The following is a 16846-nucleotide window of genomic DNA, read 5'->3' as shown; positions in this document are numbered from 1 at the left end:
GTTTACTGAAATAATTGTTAATTATAATACAATGGAATCATCGAATATCCTGCGTTGTAAGGTAACCACAAGTATTGAGTCCAACTCCTGTCCCTGCACAGGACAACCTCAACTCGGCTTCCTCCTGGCCTGGACCCATTCCCTCATGTCTGCTCTGCAGCAGTTGTGGTGACACACAGTCATCCGGGGTGGAGGGGTGATCTCATGTATTTGTATATATTTTATTACTTTCCATTTTTTTTCATTATTATTGTCATTTCATTAAAACTGTAGTTTTAGTTTCTGACCTGCAAGCCTTTTTCCTCTCCTTTCCCTCTCCCCTTTCCCTGGGGGTGGAGGGAAGGGATTTGGGAGCTCAGCTGCATGGTTTTAGCTGCTGAAATGTAGCTGGGCTGGGGCTGAACCCTGACACGTGCAGGGTGGATAAATTTTCCCAGAATCTTATGCATATTCTGTCACTTCCAAAGGACTAATTTTAAGGTTTCTATGAACTTCCCAACAGCTAAACCTCTCACTGATGGGAGCTCTGGAGGCAGCTCAGCCTGCCCTTGCCTCTGAGAAGGGGAACGGCTGCAAACAGAGGGGATGGCAGCAGAGACACCTGTTCAGCACAGATCACACTGCACACAGGGCGGGATCATCTCCAGAGAATGAGCACTGTCTGCAAAAACACTGTCTGAAAAAAAAAAAAAAACCATATTGTCAGAGGGACGTTCTGTTTAACTTTCAAAAAAATATAATTACTGCGATGAACCTTAACGCTACTTTAGCTTAAATAAAAAAAAATACTCTGCTTATTGTAATAGGAACCACTTCTTGTATCAATAGTAGTTGAAAAGGAACCAACCCACGCTATAAACCCCTACTTTCGTTTAACCCAAAGCATCTCGCTTTGACTCCATCAGCCCCCCGTGGGTCTCCCCTGCAGCCCCCACACCGGGATGCGCGCTCGCCCCGGAGCCGAGGAAGTCCTTCCCCGCCGACACTTCCGTCCCTCCATCACTTCCAGGTCAGGGAAAGCGTTTTCCGGCGGGAGGAGGCGGCGGCGGGCGCCGTTCGGGCGCCGCCAGGGTGGGAGCGGGGCTGAGGCGGCGGGACGGGGGGCGGACGGGAGGGGAGTGGGGACGGAGGGTTGGGATAGGAACGGAGGGTGGGAATGAGAACGTAGGGGCAGGGATGGGGGTGGAGAGTCGGGGTGGAGATGGACGGGCAGCATGGGGAGTGAATGGGAACAGAAGGGCAAGATGGGGATGGAGGGTGGGAATGGGAACGGAGAGACGGGGGTGGGGAATGGAGGGTCAGGGAATGAAGGGCGAGATGGGAAATGAATGGGAGGTTTGGGATGGGGATGGGTGGGAGGGTGGGAATGGGGACGGAGGGGCAGGATAGAAATGGAGGAGCAGGGAGTGGAGGGTTGGGATGGGAATGGACAGGTGGAATGGGAAATGAATGGGAGGATGGGAATGAGGGTCGGAGATGGGGAATAGAACGGCGGGATGGGGAATGAATAGGAGGTAGGGGATGGGGATGGGCGGGATGGGAACAGAGGATGGGAATGAAGAACGGAGGGGCAGGGATGGGGAATGGATGAATGGGAGCATGGGGATGGAAATAGAGGGTGGGAATGGGAACAGAGGGGTGGGATGGGGAATGGAGGGTCAGGGAATGAAGAACGGGATGGGAATGGATGGGAGGGTGTGAATGGGGACGGAGAGGTGGGATGGGGAGGGAGAGTCAGGATGGGAATGGACGGACAGGATGGGGAATGAATGGGAAGATGGAGATGGGAACCTTAAGGTGGGAATGGAGGGTTGGAGTGGGAATGGCTGGGTAGGATGGGGGAGGATGGGGAATGAATGGGAGAGTGGGAACAAAGGATTGGGACAGGAATGGAGGGTGGGAATGGGAACGGAGGAGCGAGGAGTGGAGGGTTGGGATGGGAATGGACAGGTGGAATGGGAAATGAATGGGAGGATGGGAATGAGGGTCGGAGATGGGGAATGGAAGGGCGGGGTGGGGAATGAATAGGAGGTTGGGGATGGGGATGGGCGGGATGGGAACAGAGGATGGGAATGGGAACGGAGGAGCAGGGATGGGGAATGGATGAATGGGAGCATGGGGATGGAAATAGAGGGTGGGAATGGGAACAGAGGGGTGGGATGGGGAATGGAGCGTCAGGGAATGAAGAACGGGATGGGAAATGAATGGGAGGTTTGGGATGGGAATGGATGGGAGGGTGTGAATGGGGATGGAGAGGTGGGATGGGGAGGGAGAGTCAGGATGGGAATGGACGGACAGGATGGGGAATGAATGGGAAGATGGAGATGGGAACCTTAAGGTGGGAATGGAGGGTTGGAGTGGGAATGGCTGGGCAGGATGGGGAATGAATGGGAGAGTGGGAACAGAGGATTGAGACAGGAATGAAGGGTGGGAATGGGAACGGAGGAGCGAGGAGTGGAGGGTTGGGATGGGAATGGACAGGTGGAATGGGAAATGAATGGGAGGATGGGGATGTGAATGAGGGTCGGGGATGGGGAACGGAAGGTTGGGATGGGAATGGACAGGCAGGATGGGGAATGAATAGGAGGGTAGGGATGGGGATGGATGGGCGGGATGGGAACGGAGGATGGGAATGGGGATGGAGGGGCAGGGATGGGTGTGGAGAGTGGGGATGGGGAATGGAGGGTCAGGGAGTAAAGGGGAGGATGGGAAATTAGTGGGAGGTTTGGGATGGGAATGGATGGGCTGGATGATGAATGAATGGGAGGGTGGGGATGGGAATGGAGGGGCCGGGATGGGCATGGAGAGTCAGCTTGGGAATGGACGAGCAGCTGGGAATGAATGGGAGCATGGAGATGGCGATATAGGGTCGGGATGGGGAACAGGGTTGGGAATGGAGGGTCAGGATGGGAATGGACAGGCAGGATGGGGAATGAGTGGGAGGGTGGGGATGGGGATAGAGGGTCGGGATGGGCAATGGACAGGTGGGATGGAGATGGGAAAGGGAAATGGAGGGTGAGGATGGGAGTAGAGGGTCGAGAGTGGAGGGTGGAAACGGAGGGGTGGGGATGGAGGGTAGGGATTGTGCTGGAGGGTCAGGATGGGAAATGGAGCTGCAGGATGGGAGATGGAGGGTTGGGAAATGGCACGGGTCAGGATGGGGAACGGCAGGTGGGGATGGAGAACAGAGGAGCAGGATGGGCAGGATTGGAATGGGAATGGGTGATTGGGATCAGGAATGGAGTGTCAGGTTGAGGATGGAGGGTTGGAATGGGGTGGAGCTCTCTGGAGGCTGAGGGCCTCTCCCACCGCTAGCAGGACCCTTGGTCTGATGCAGAGTTTTCCTTAGGCAGAAGATGCTGGTGTGCCTCTGGGGGTTCCTATACAGCCACTACTTTCGGTTCTGGCTGAAGTGGGTCCTGCGGCTGCTGACAGGGAAGTGCGAGCTGCAGCGCCTCTTTGACAGCTCCAAGACCGGTGCCCGGCGGACGCTGTGCGTAGGTAACGGAGGGTGCGGGAGTGGGGCTTACCCAGGGCTGCAGGTGCATCCCCAGAGGTGATCGTCAGCAGCCAGGGCTGTCCCCAGGGCAGGCTGCTTCCCTGGATAACATTTTCCCTGTTCCCTCTTCCTGGCTGGTGTCTGAGGATTTTAAATCTGAATGCTAGATCCAGTTCCCTTGCGTGCTTGCTGAGGTAACTCCACTTAGCTTCAAAAAGTAGATCATTGAATCATAGAATGCTTTGGGGTGGAAGGGATCTTAAAGATCTTCTAGTTCCAACTACCCTTCCTAGGGCAGAGACACCTCTTACCAGACCAGGTTGCTCAAAGCCCCATCCAACCTGACCTTGAACATATCCAGGGATGGGGCATCCACAACCTTCCTGGGCAACTTGTGCCACTGCCTCACCACCCTTGTAAAGAATTTCTTCCTAATATCTAATTTAAATCCTCCCGCTTCCAATTTAAAGCCATTCCCCCATGTCATACCACTCCACGCCCTTGTAAAAAGTCCTTCCTCAGCTTTCCTGTAGGCCCCTTTCAGGTACTAGAAGCTGCTCTAAGGTCTCCCTGGAGCCTTCTCCACGCTGAACAACCCCAACTCTCTTAGCCTGTCCTCCTATGGGAGGAGCTCCAGCCTTCTGATCATCTTTGTGGCCCTCCTGTGGACCTGTTCCAAAAATTTCTTCTCTTTATGTTGAGGGTTGCAGAACTGGACACAACACTCTGGGTGGCGTGGAATAGAGTGGAATAGAGAGAGAGAGAATCACCTCCCTCGCGCTGCTGGCCGTGCTTCTTTTGATGCAGCCTGGGATATGGTTGGCCTTCTAGGCTGAGAGCGCACATTGCCAACTTGTGTCAAGCTTCTCATCAATCAGCACCCTCGAGTCCTCATCTGCAAGGCTGCTCTCAATTTTGTCTTCTCCCATCCTTTATTGAAACTGCAGATTGCCCCAACCCAGTTGTAGGACCTTGCACTCGGCCTTGTTGAACCTCATGAGGTTTGCACAGGTTCACTTCTCCAGCTATCAGGAGTCTTACATTTTCCCCAGAGCCTTCTCATCACTTTGTAGCTCCTTATTCTTCAGTATTAAACACAAAATCATTTCTAAGAATGGAAAAATATTGAGGCATGCAGTTGTTTAGCCTGAAGAAAAGGAGGCTGAGGGGAGACCTTATCTGTCTACAACTACCTGAAAGGAGGTCGTATTGAGGCAGGTGCTGATCTCTTCTTCCAAGTAACAAGCAATAGGATGAGAAGAAATGGCCTCAAGTTGCACCAGGGAAGGCTCAGATTAGATATCAGGAAAAATTTCTTCGCTGGAAAGGGGTGTCAAGCACTGGAACAGGCTGCCTAGGGAAGTGGTTGTGTCACCATGCCCAGAGGTATTTAAAAGATAAGTAGACAAGGTGCTCAGAGATGTGGTTTAGTAGTGGCCATGTATGAGTGAACTCTGGGATCTCAAAGGTCATTCCCAACCAAATGATTCTATGATTCTTATCAAGTTTGTCTTTGTCTTTTCACATGTAATTGATTGTTTTAAAAAATGCAAGTCTGTTTTCAGCATGGTACTCAGAGTATAAAAAAGCCCTGTGTAAATTAAAACTTTAAGTTACCTGATACCTGTTGATTTAATTTTAAGATTGAATACTTTTTAATTCATTACCTGTATAAAGGGGATGCAAAATTTTATAATACTTATATGCCACCAATTTATAGTACTTCCATGCCACCAGAACACCTATTGTCAATTATTTAAAAGAATTTTAGTTGAGCTTAACCCTGACATTTACTTATTTTTGTATTGCAGAACATTCACTGGAATCATCAAAAAATAAGGTAAAAGATAATAGATTTACTGTAATAGAACCTTCTTTCTGAGACAGATCCCAGGAAAGAACATCTGCATTTACTTTTTGAAGGTGGAAGAAATTACAGGAATAAAAGGCAGAGAGGAGAGAACAGCATTTTGGGTTTTGTACGGAAGGGTTAGCCAAGGTTTCTCAAAAAAAAACCCATGTCCCTTCAAATGCTTGTTTCCATCTCTGGAAGGTTACCTGCCCTTTAGCAGACTAGTCGTTCTACAGACCTGCTGTTCTTGGAGAGTCAGTTTTCCCTGTCACAACAATCTCTTTTGTTGTGTTGATAGAAACTAGAGGTGGGGTGTAGATACGCGATGCAGATGAAGCAATTAACTGCGGAGTATACAATAGTGTGCTGAATTGTTGAAAAAAAAATGTAATGTGGGTTTGCAGGTAGACATTTGACAAGGTTATTCCAATTGTTCTGTAGCAGGTAGGCATAAGATAACACTTTAAACTCTCACATTTGTGTATCTTGAACAAAACTTCCTCTTAAGAGACCGAGGTGACCGCATTCTCCCTTTCTGCAGCTGATCACTGCAGGGTGATTTTGAGAGAGAATCGGGAACTGCCAGAAGCATCTTTGTTGCAGCAGAGCACAGTATGGGTGGTTCTTTTAGCATCTTGTAACTGAATGATTATATTGGATATATTAATATTCAGTATTGGAAGAGTGAACCTTTTGTTTTACTGAAAAGAAGCTGCTTTTGTGTTAGCATGAATTGTATTAAAGTATGCATCATGACCATAAAAAGTTTAGAAGACAAAGTTAAATTGCTGTGCAGTCATTTTAGGTGGGCAGTGAGTAATTATCATTACCAGCATTTTTCCTTTACTCTAGAAGACTGCAGAATAGCAGTATCGCATTAATTTCTTTTGTTTCACCCCACTACTGAAACCTCAGCTTGGTTAGTTCTCTATCTCCTGATCCTGAAGCATTATTTCCTTATTGAAATGTTACCACTTCTGCTCACCTATAGCTGTGTTTGTTTCAATTGGGTTAGGAAGAACGTGTTTCAGTTCAGCGTTTGAAAGCAAAGAGGAACCTGGACTAAGAAACCCTAGAGCTTTTTATTTATTGTCAGATTTCAGTGTAAACGTGGTTTACGGTGTGACAAAGTTACAAATTATGCATTTATGCAATCATTGCAGATCTTTTACATGCAATTTGAGCCCATTTATTGTAAACATTTGCAATAAATGGAGAATTCTTTTATAGTAAAGGATACTTACATGGCAGGTATACAGAAGCTGAGAATTAAGAATAAAGTAGAATAAATGACGGTTCTCTGCATTCCTTATGAAGTCTTTTACTGTGTTAACTTTCTAGGTTTTAAGAAATGCTGTACATGTTGAGGAAGCTGAAGTGGAAAAGTCTGTCAGAGATGTAATGAAAGAAAAGAAAATTGAACAGAAGGATACAGGGTATGTTTGGAACCTGAGCATAAGTTCTTCATGGCAGAAAATTCTGACTTCTTCGCAGGTTCTTGCAGTTGCTTATTCTGATACAATGTTTAGGCCGTTCAGCACAAATCTTTAGAATAAAACTAGAAAATAACATATCGTTATGTCCTCTTCAGTTCTAGAAAATAAATTGCAAAGTTTTAGTTGACTTGGATTTTGAATAACTGTCTTGCAAGTCCCTTCTGTTACTCCTTATTTCCAAGTAATATGATTATTTCATAGATTGATTACATGAGCTATATAATCGCTTACATATATTTGAGAGAGTATCATGTGCTCAATGTTTGCATTCGTCTGCATAAGTAACTGACCAATTGAGAGGAAAACAAGTGTATAGTCAAAATCTTAAAGTTTAATAAAATGCTTCTTTGAAGCTATAAGTATTTCTGATGGAGTTTCACTTTAAGACATGTAAAAACTTCAGGGGTAGGTGAAGGAACAGGGGTCAGCATGCTACTTGGAGTTTTCTTCTGTCAGAGTTTTTACCTAAGTTACATTTTTCTTCCATAATTTAAGTAAGTAGGGCCTGACTGCAGCACTGAAATCAGCTATTTTTTTCAAGTAGAAATAAGGTCCACGTAGCAGATTTAACCGTTGTGCTGTAGTTTCAAAGGTAGTAGTAGTTTTAAAGCATTTTTCCAATTCTAACATTGGCATTGCGTTAACATAAAAAAAGGTCTTATCTGGTAGTTCAAGCAAGAATTTATGGCTAACTATGCCTCTAATGGCTTCTGTGTGGTATTTTGTTATTATTTCAGGTTTAAGACAAATCTGCATATATCGTTACTGCAGATATCAGGTTATAAAAAACTTTATTTGAATGTGGAAAATCTGAGGAAGGTCCCATATGATTCAGATAACGAAGAACACGAAGAACAGTTAATTGAGGTAAAAATAATCTTTTAAATACAAAAGCTCTTGGTTTGTTTCTTTGTTTCTCTCTCAATTCCAACCGCTTGAATGAAGTTAAATTTATTGGCGGTATTCTTAGCAGCTGGCCCGCTTAAAGCTCTTTTCCACTTGTGAATTGCCAAGCCATTGTAGAACTGACACATTAAAATATCAAAGCAAAACAAATTGGTAAATTAGAGTTACTCGCACTGTGAAATCAGACATAACAACAACACATAAGTAGGAAAACAGTTTGGTAATGGGTTACTGAAGGATTGTAACTGAAAAGATAATTAACGCCACGCACATGTCTAATGTTGTAAACCATTAACTGCTCAAGGAGGCACTAGTGTTTTCTTATTACTGCGTCCCAGTGAATGCTGGAAGATAAAGGCTACCAGTAATGTGTTTTAGGCAACAGTAAATAAGAGCAAGCAAATAATATAATACTGCTTGAGGCTTTTTAAAATAACTTCTACATTGCAAATACATTGGCGTGCCTTCAGATTTCATCATTATCTCAACTTGCTATGCAAGTCCCAACATCAAAGCATTCATTGAGAATTTATATTTAATTTTTTAGCTTTCCTGTCAGAAAACAACACACAAATTAATTTCTGAAGTTAAACACGCCCTCGCTTCTTTACTGTTGATACAGTGGCTTCGTCTGTGAAGGGAAATTGCCGCATTTGATGTTAAATGTAATCACTTTCATAATTGCTGTAATAAGCCATTGAGTATGACTCCAGATTGCTGCTAACATAAGAGAACAGCCTGCAGATTGTATGCTGTTCCTTGGTGAATGGTTTCTAGTGTGCAACAGTGAGTGTTCTGAATTATGTGACTTGGAATACTTTAGCAGCTGTGCATAACATGGAAGCCTATTTGTGCAGCTTTGGAATTTGCTGATGCCTCATGAGAATCTGAAGGCCAGGATCACCAAGCAGTGGTGTGACATTGGCTTCCAAGGCGATGATCCCAAAACAGACTTCAGAGGAATGGGCCTGCTGGGGCTGGTCAATCTGGTGTAAGTGGAAAGAAGTATTTCATTTCCGTTGTGACAAATTTTCAATACCTATGTATTTTGCCTAGATAGCGCTCTTTCTAATAAAGAATGAACAGAAGCAAAGAGAAATGGTGGTTTCTGTACAGTGAAAAATAGTATTTTCTAAATAAGTCAACATTTCTAGCAGCTGAAACTGGTGGTTGGGTAGAGGCCCACAAGTGAAGGGAGGAACAGGGAATTGACCAAGACACCTTATATTTTTTTGTCACTGTAGATTTGTCATACTTAGAAAGTATGTTGACAAAAACTTTTAAGATTCCTGAATTAATGACTGTAATGAAAAATAAACACGTCTGCATAACTTTGCTAAACTAATTTTTGGAATTGGCTGAACTTCGTATTTGATGCTTAGATAACAATGTGTTTGGGTTTTTTACTATATCAGTTAATGCTGAATGTAGTTTAATTTACTAGCTTTTTCTTGGCTTTCATTTAGTGCCATTTTTCAGTACAGTGTAGTATTCAGCTTTAGCTTAAAGCTACACATTTTGACATTGAACACATTAATTTTTTTTTCTGGGAGCTTAAAAATTTAACGGAAGACTCTTTTTTACCCTGGCAGGTATTTTAGTAAGCATTACACCGACGAAGCTCGTCAGATCCTTTCTCGTTCAAATCACCCAAAGCTGGGGTAAGTCACCATATGACTCTTTTCTGGCTTGTTCTCTGTAAGAACTCATGTGAAATATGTCCAGAAAATAAAAAGGAAAGTATTTGTCATTTTTTTCCATTAAAAGATGCAAAACGGGCTAAAGTAGAAAGGTGTGAGAAACCAAACACAGAAATCAATTGCAGCTTTTTCTTTAGACTTGTTGCAGCAGAAATGTTGCAAAATATTGGCTTTGCTTAACAGTTCGCTGTATTTATATTAGGCTTAGGTTAGATTTAGAAAGGAATACTTATTTGTTGCCTTCTCACTGATGGTGCGTCAGGATGGTATAAATTATTTCTTAAGTTCGTCTTTTTTGCTAGGTTTCTGTTCTTAAATAAGTATATGCAAATATATGTTTTGTTGCTGTTGAACTTCATTTTTGAGAAATCTGCATATTAAAACATCTGGCTCATTTTACAGGGAAATGTACTCTAAACCAAGTCAAAACCAGAGGAAATCTGGTAAACCTGGGTACATCATCTGATCCATCCACTCCCCAGTTAACTCAATTACCTACCAAGAATGGGAGGCTTTCATGACTTCAATTATAAATAATAATCCTTGGGCAGCTGGGTCACGAACAGGAGATCCAAGACATTTAGGTCAATTAAATACCCATATCATTGACCCAAATTAATCTTTTCTTTTTCCTTTCCGTTACTCGTTTTAGCAGTCCTTTAATAATTTCTATTGTGTTGCTTTCTCTACCACACAATAGAAAAGCAGATACTTCTCCGCTGGAAGAACAGGTTGAGCTGGCCATTCCATTTATACTGTAACGGTTGTTGTGTCTGATTTTTCATATACCAGCAAATGTAACGATTTCAAATGAACAAACTGAGGTCAATGTTGATTAGCTGTACCATCTCGTTACTGCCTAAAGGAGCCATTTGCCATACTATTGTATGGGAAGCCAGTGTTTTTAAGTAACTTTTACATGGTTGGGTGCACCAAGGAATGGAAGGAGTGGTCTGTAGGCCAGAGACATCTTGTTAAAACTGGCTCTTAGTTATCCTAATGCAGACTGTTTCAGGGAAGCTTCCAAGTCCTTCCATCCATAAGCTAAAATGTGACCTATCATTGGCGTTGCAGATATTCTTATGCAATAGTTGGAATCAATCTGACAGAAATGGCATACAGCTTACTTAAGAACGGTGCTTTAAAGTCTCACCTTTACAACATGGTCTGTGGATTGCCACAGATGGAGCACTTTCATCAGTTTTACTGTAAGTATCTGCCACTTCTTTTGTACTGACTACCCAGGGGAGGTCTACAACGTGCAGTTGAGGTTTTTTTTTCCCCCACTCTTTTCTTATTAGCCACAGCAAGCTGTTCATCTTCTGGATCAGGCATTGGAAGCGTAGAATCATAGGATAGTTTGGGTTGGAAGGGGCCTTAAAGATCATCTTGTTCCAACCCCCTCTCCCATTGGCAGGGACATCCCACTAAGTCAGGCTGCCAATGTAGCTGATGCTTGAACATTCTGCTACAGAAGTGTACATTTAAGGGATAAATTTGGGTGGCTTTCTACATAGGACACTAGCCTGAAAACTCAGAATTAGCAGATTTATTTTTTTTATTCATTACCAGTGTCCAAAGGCTTGCTGTTTACCAGACGGCACACTCACTGTTTTAAGGGACTGAACAGAAGGGACCATTCTAGGTCTAGCTAGGTCAAGGCAGAAAATTGTGGAGGTCATTTTTGCAGATCTGTGTTTTATTTTCTTCACAGGTTATCTGGTTTATGAGTTTGACAGATTCTGGTTTGAAGAAGAACCAGAAAGCATTATGCACTTCAACCAGTACAGAGAGAAATTCCATGAAAAGATTAAGGGACTTCTGCTGGATTGTGATGTTATACTAACCTTACAAAACACAAAGAAACCTTAATTCCTCTGCAGTCTATGAGGTTCTGCATAAAAAAATGGAATTATGCATTTGGATGGAAGTTTTGCATGATTCACCAAAAGCGGTTTAACAATGGAACTTTTTATTTTATTTTTTATTTTTTTTTAAATCAAAATTCAGTTAAGAAAGCTTGGACAATCAACCTCTGTTTACAGGTCTTTATATGCTATTCTCCAAAGGACAGCTTTTTTTTTTTTTTAAAAAAAAACCCAAACCTAACAAAAAATAACCAACAAACCGACACAAAACCCAACCCATCAATCTCAAGAGCCTCTGGATCACTTCCTTTCACAATTTCTTGTCTTTTACTTAGTGCAGGAACATGAAGCAGGTACTTATGCTGCATCATGTTTTCCATGAATAGGTTTGACTGATAACTGTTTTTTAAAAACTTAATTTAATTGAAATTACTCTGCTTTTAGACTTTTTGTGTTCTTGTTCTGTACACACAAGTCAATCGTTCACTCATCAATGTTAAATTTCTCTGTAATGAAGAGATCTACGAAGGGGAGGTAGCGGTCACTTATGGTGTTATGGAAGAGGCTTAATCCATCAACATAGTGATTTACTTGCTAGAAATTACATCTGGCTAAGGAATTTTTTTTTTTTTATCTGTGGATTTGTATCAGAAAATTCCTATGTTTGGAAAAAAACTTATTTTGCAAACAAGCAAAAAGAACCATAAGTCATCAGTGTGAGGATCAGATCCTCAAGACTAAAGCTACTCCTTCTAAAAATATTCCTACTGTAGAAAATCCTCAGTTCTTTCTAATCTGACTTCAGCTACTCCGGCTGCTTGACTTTGGATCTGTGGTCAGCGCCTTCTTTTAGCAGCTGGTGGGGTATTCTCACTGGAAAGTAAAAGAGAGTTAGCCCTTTTATAAAGTTTACTCATTAAAAACATTTATTGCAGCTACAGTCCTTACATTGTGAAAATAAATTGACCGCTGAGTTCCGTATTTTCCATGGAAAGGATGCAGCTGCAGTGTGTTCCTTAATCTTGGCATCCTCAGACAATCTAGTCAATAGGACTTCATATCTATGTTGTGACTAATTATTGCTTAAAGCAACTTTGAACAGATTTGGTATGACCATTTCATTTTCTAAAACCTACTAAGTGCCTTCTGCTTTATTCAATCAGTGTTTCATTTTGGTTCTATAACCAGATCTCAGCCTTAGAAGCTTGAGTTATTTGGGAAAGACCCTTTCAGCATATACCTAAACAGCACACGGTGGCACAAAACTTGTAGAATTTTGAAGCTTTCATGCCTTTTTTTTTTTTTTTAAATCATCTCAGGTAAATTAGTTACCATCTAGTCAATGACTACTCATGAAGAGGTTCAAGGTGAATGCAAATATTGAATGCAAGAAGAAAAAAGACAAACCTGTTTCTGTAATGAGTGATGTTACACTACATGAATATCAGATGTATTATTATTATTATATATGATACTGCATCTCGTGGGAGATAAAACCCATCTGGACGTGGTGGTAAGCAGCCTGCTTTAGGTGATCTTGGCACCTGCTTTGGGCAGGGGGGGTTGGACTTGGTGATATCTAGAGGTGCCTTCCAACTTCAGTAATTCCATGAGTCTGAGGTGTCTAACTAGTGATTTCTTGCACTGCATCCACCCAGTTGCTTTTGATCCCTTAAATGCTGGTAATCTCTTATTTGTGGGAAAGCTGCCGATCAGGGTAGCCAGTATTTATGTAGGAGGTAATGCAGTTCTGTTTGCTTTTTATGATACCGTAGGTATAGGCGAGATTTAAAACAGTTGTTAAGTTTAACATGTTCAGGGTGGAGAAAGGTTCATCATATCTGTGTTGGGTTGATGCTATTTTACAAAAAAAAGTAACGTGAAGATGCTTGTAGAGAGAGTATTTATGGTTATGCTATGGCTCGTAAGCTAGAAGGTCCAGAGGGTCCTAGAGGGGTCCTATAAGGCCTTAAATGGGGCCCAGGGCGCTCTAGAACATTATGCCATGGCTTGTAAGCTGAAACGCTAAACTGACAAGATTAGGTACAAAACTGACCCCAGGAAGACTGGTTCTTTTGGTACTCCCAGGCACTTGGTTCTCCAGTTCTCACTGCTGAAAAAGCTGAGATCCTATGGAGAGTGTTCTGGGACTCAGGTCCTGTGGTAGAACTCTGTTTCTTTGACCCTTGTAGGTACTGGACATTCCTAAAATCTGAGGGGGGGAAGTGGAAAGTGGACTCTTTCCCAGTGGAGAGGTTAGCTGTCTGTTACTTTCTAGCCCCAGCTTGTGTCGTATTTGTCTTCCTTCATTAATAACTTCTGCCACTGCTTGTCCATCTCCTTTGCAAGCAACACGAGACTGACTTCTGAATTTCAGAAGTGACCCCTGTATGTTTAGCAGCAGCAGGAAAGAGGATCCCATTCTTTAATTTTCTGCTTGCTAGCAAGTAATAAATTGCTCTGGCCATCTTTCTAAAACACTCCCCTCTGCTACAGTCTGCAACTTCTCTCTTTGGCAGCAGGTGCATAAATCACCTACACCCTCATCTTTCCAGCCTTGAAACTTTCACTTAATCCCTTTGTTCACAAGGGGACTGACATTTACTGCTGAGGCTTTTAAAGCCCAACCAGCAAGTTGCAGATTTCCTATCACACACCTAAAGCCGTGTAGACCGAGTCTGGCATGAGGTGCATCTTCATTGGTAGGAGCTGAGGGTAAACTGTGGCAGCGTACAAGGAAAAAGCAAACCCAGCCATCATCAGGTGAGCGAGATACATGGGAATGCATTAGTTTGCATGTAGTAATTAAGGTGAGTGTTTATGTTGGGGTCCAATACACCTCCCCAGTGAACAGTTAGAATTTGCATGTATTTTTGTACAATCAAGTAGCCCAATCCTTCTGTCTGGGAGTCACTCACTAGGTGTAGACAGGTACTGGATGTCCCCATTTTGCACCAGTGGTAGCTAAGTGTATTGTGGTGGTAGCTAGAAAATACATGGGAAAAGGTAAAATTGTGTTTAGAGGAGAGCAATGTTTTACTGGTCAGCGGTATTGTACGCCTACAGTCTGTTGTAGGATGACAATCCTAAGGTTATGGAAGATTTAAAATGGAGGCAGGTCAACTTTCTGCAAGGTGATAGAATCAATTTGTTTAACATCACAAATTGTTGCTTGTGGTTTATTCCAGGAGTCTTAAAACCTTGGTAAATTCTCATGTTATTTATTAACTCATGTTTTAAAGTATGTATTATCTTACTAGATTTTTGTAGGTACTGTTAGTTTTCTAACTTGCTGCCTCTTTAAGCTTTCACATAGTGAATGCTTTATATGCAATGGTAATTTTAGGATAAAAACTAAAACGGAAGACAAAAAGGTGGTTCTCTCAGTGTGTTGTTCCTGTAGCAACTGTTTAACAAACTACCTCCACTGTTGTTTAGTGTACGCTGAAAATGTCGTGCCACTCCAGGAACAAATTAATATGCAGATAAGTAAGTTTACCACAAGGAAAAGTAAGATCTAGACTTTCAGTAAGTAAACACATTGCTTCATAAGTAACCAACTTGATCAGAAAGTGATTTGAAGATGGTGCTACTTAGGAAGAACAAAACCAAGGATGTTTTGAAACTGGTTGTGCTTCTGTCAGCTGATATAGCATGTAAATAATAGGATGTTTTGACCTAAAAGACAATAGGAAAAGGGGCCAAATTAAGCACCTCAGATAAATAGTTTTGGATTTTCTCTCTTTGAAAAACAAACAAAACGCAGACCAAAAATTAAACCTACACAAAGCCCCGATGGTTCATTTTCCAGATTTTCCATCCTTGTTTAAACAACAAACATTTTATAAAAAATATTTGTTAGCCTTGTTTTAAGAATTGTGATGAAAACGTTTGTGTTTAGTTAGGTGGGAGTTCAGCGGTCAGTATTGAAAATACTGGTAGTGAACACATGGTAAAGATGTAACCTGTTTCTTTCCGTCATTTTTGTTTTGTGTTGCTGTAGTACAATGGTGATCTATCTGTGCGCTGATGGTTCTGGTGTCAGTCTGGATCTTGTCTTTCTCTAGGGAGGGGGGGGAAAAAAACCCACAGCCAAAGACAGCTTGTGGGCAGTTTCTTCCTATCACACTGTGCTTAGATAGCTGCATACTAATAGACATTTCTGTTTACCACAGTATAAAAGCAATAATGTAAACTGTGATGTCCGTCTGTGTTAGAAAGAGATGTTTACAGTGGTAGCAAATAAAGAACGAGTTATTCCAAAACACTGCTGTCAACATTGGTGTGTTATGGCCTGCTAAAAACGTAATGAGTTCCAGTTAGCCATGCCCTCAGTCCATGCAGGTGCACTGTGGTAGGAGAGAAAGCTCTGTCTTAGCTGTCCTCACCCCCCTCCAGCTCCAAGAGCTTGTTTAGAGGTCCTGTGGTTGTTGGTCAGGGCTTGCTTTTGTGGCCGAGGAGCGGCGTTATTGGGAATTAACGCTATATGGCAAACTGGTGAAGTGGTAGGCAGCAGAGCTGAAAATCGCAACAGCTGGAGCAATGGCTCGCTGGCCCATGTGTGTTCTAATTTTTACATCGTCATCTCAGATGTGTACCTTAACCATACACCAGAAAAAAGGAGTAAGATTTACAGCTGCGAGGTCCGTACAGAAAGTGTTTTAACTCTGAAGATCAATCTGATACCATAGAAAAACCTGCTTAGGTACAAGTGCACTCGAAATCTTAGATCCCCTGTAACAGGAAACCGTCCATGGGAAAGTCTGAGTCTGACACACGATGTATTTGTGTGTGTGTGTGTTACAGGCTTCAGCACTGCCTCACCCCCAACCCTCATCAACCTATGTCAAAGCTACAGCGCGTTGCACAGAGCAGTGGCATTAGCGCAAGGAGAGGCTTCCTGCTTTCCTAGCCACGGGGCTTCTCCAGCCATCATCTCCCTGTTCTATACCGGACCTGGAAGGCGGCAGCATCCCTTTTTTTCTAAACCTTTTTGTTCAGGAGAGCAAAACTCCAGGAACAAAGTTGAGTGTTGGAGAAGAACTCAGAAGAACTTCTGTGGAGAATGAGAAACCCTGATATGTTTTAAATGCCTTTTTTTTAACCAAGAAAATAGTTTTGCCTCTGTCTCTTCCACCATGCCTTTATCTCCATACATGATATGTTAAATAACTGTTTTTTTAAGTTCCATTTGCATTTCTTGGGTAACCTTTGTTTCTGCTCCTGAATTTCTGGGGACCAAATACTTCTACTAATGTTCCAAAGTGCCGCTACACGAGAACTACAAGATCTCACCTGCAGCAATTCTTATTCCCTCAGAAGCAGAGAGCAGACCCTGCACTACAGTAACACCCCACTCCTCCCAACCCCGAGAGTCAGGTTGGCCAGTTATGCAAATACCGGTTATTTTAGAAAATTGAATGAGGAAGCAGCTATTCAGGAAATTTAAACTGAGATACTGAGTACCGCAGAAAAGAGAAGAACCCGAGTTAAATTTGATGCAACCTGCTTTGAGACGTTATCTG

General features: G+C 42.7%; 1 protein-coding gene across 2 annotated transcripts; it reads left to right on the top strand.

Moving 5' to 3' along the window:
* Window positions 1-1019: 1019 nt before the first annotated feature.
* Window positions 1020-15603, top strand: ELMOD2 (ELMO domain containing 2). Of its 2 annotated transcripts, none has more exons than XM_054065907.1 (9): window positions 1020-1071; window positions 3350-3501; window positions 5311-5339; window positions 6693-6787; window positions 7585-7714; window positions 8611-8744; window positions 9346-9414; window positions 10528-10661; window positions 11168-15603. In XM_054065907.1, the coding sequence occupies exons 2-9, from the start codon at window positions 3357-3359 to the stop codon at window positions 11323-11325; spliced, it is 894 nt and encodes a 297-aa protein (XP_053921882.1). In that variant the 5' UTR covers window positions 1020-1071; window positions 3350-3356; the 3' UTR covers window positions 11326-15603. The 2 variants fall into 2 exon arrangements, with proteins under 2 accessions (XP_053921882.1, XP_009567329.2); XM_009569034.2 differs by having other exon boundaries at window positions 1041-1071; window positions 3354-3501.
* The last annotated feature ends 1243 nt before the right edge of the window (window positions 15604-16846 follow it).

Source organism: Cuculus canorus, chromosome 4 (genome assembly GCF_017976375.1).
Source record: "Cuculus canorus isolate bCucCan1 chromosome 4, bCucCan1.pri, whole genome shotgun sequence".
Taxonomy (NCBI): Eukaryota; Metazoa; Chordata; class Aves; order Cuculiformes; family Cuculidae; genus Cuculus; species Cuculus canorus.
Note: the sequence above shows the minus strand (reverse complement) of the source record. Positions and strands in the feature narration are given on the sequence as shown.

What these genes read in the sequence shown, in the direction of transcription:
- ELMOD2 (XM_054065907.1), top strand. Translation starts at nt 3,357, where the DNA reads ATGCTGGTGTGCCTCTGGGGGTTCCTATACAGCCACTACTTTCGGTTC. An exon ending in TCAAATCACCCAAAGCTGGG is followed by an intron (nt 9,415 to 10,527) that starts GTAAGTCACCAT and finishes TTGGCGTTGCAG; the next exon opens with ATATTCTTATGCAATAGTTG. An exon ending in GCACTTTCATCAGTTTTACT is followed by an intron (nt 10,662 to 11,167) that starts GTAAGTATCTGC and finishes TTTTCTTCACAG; the next exon opens with GTTATCTGGTTTATGAGTTT.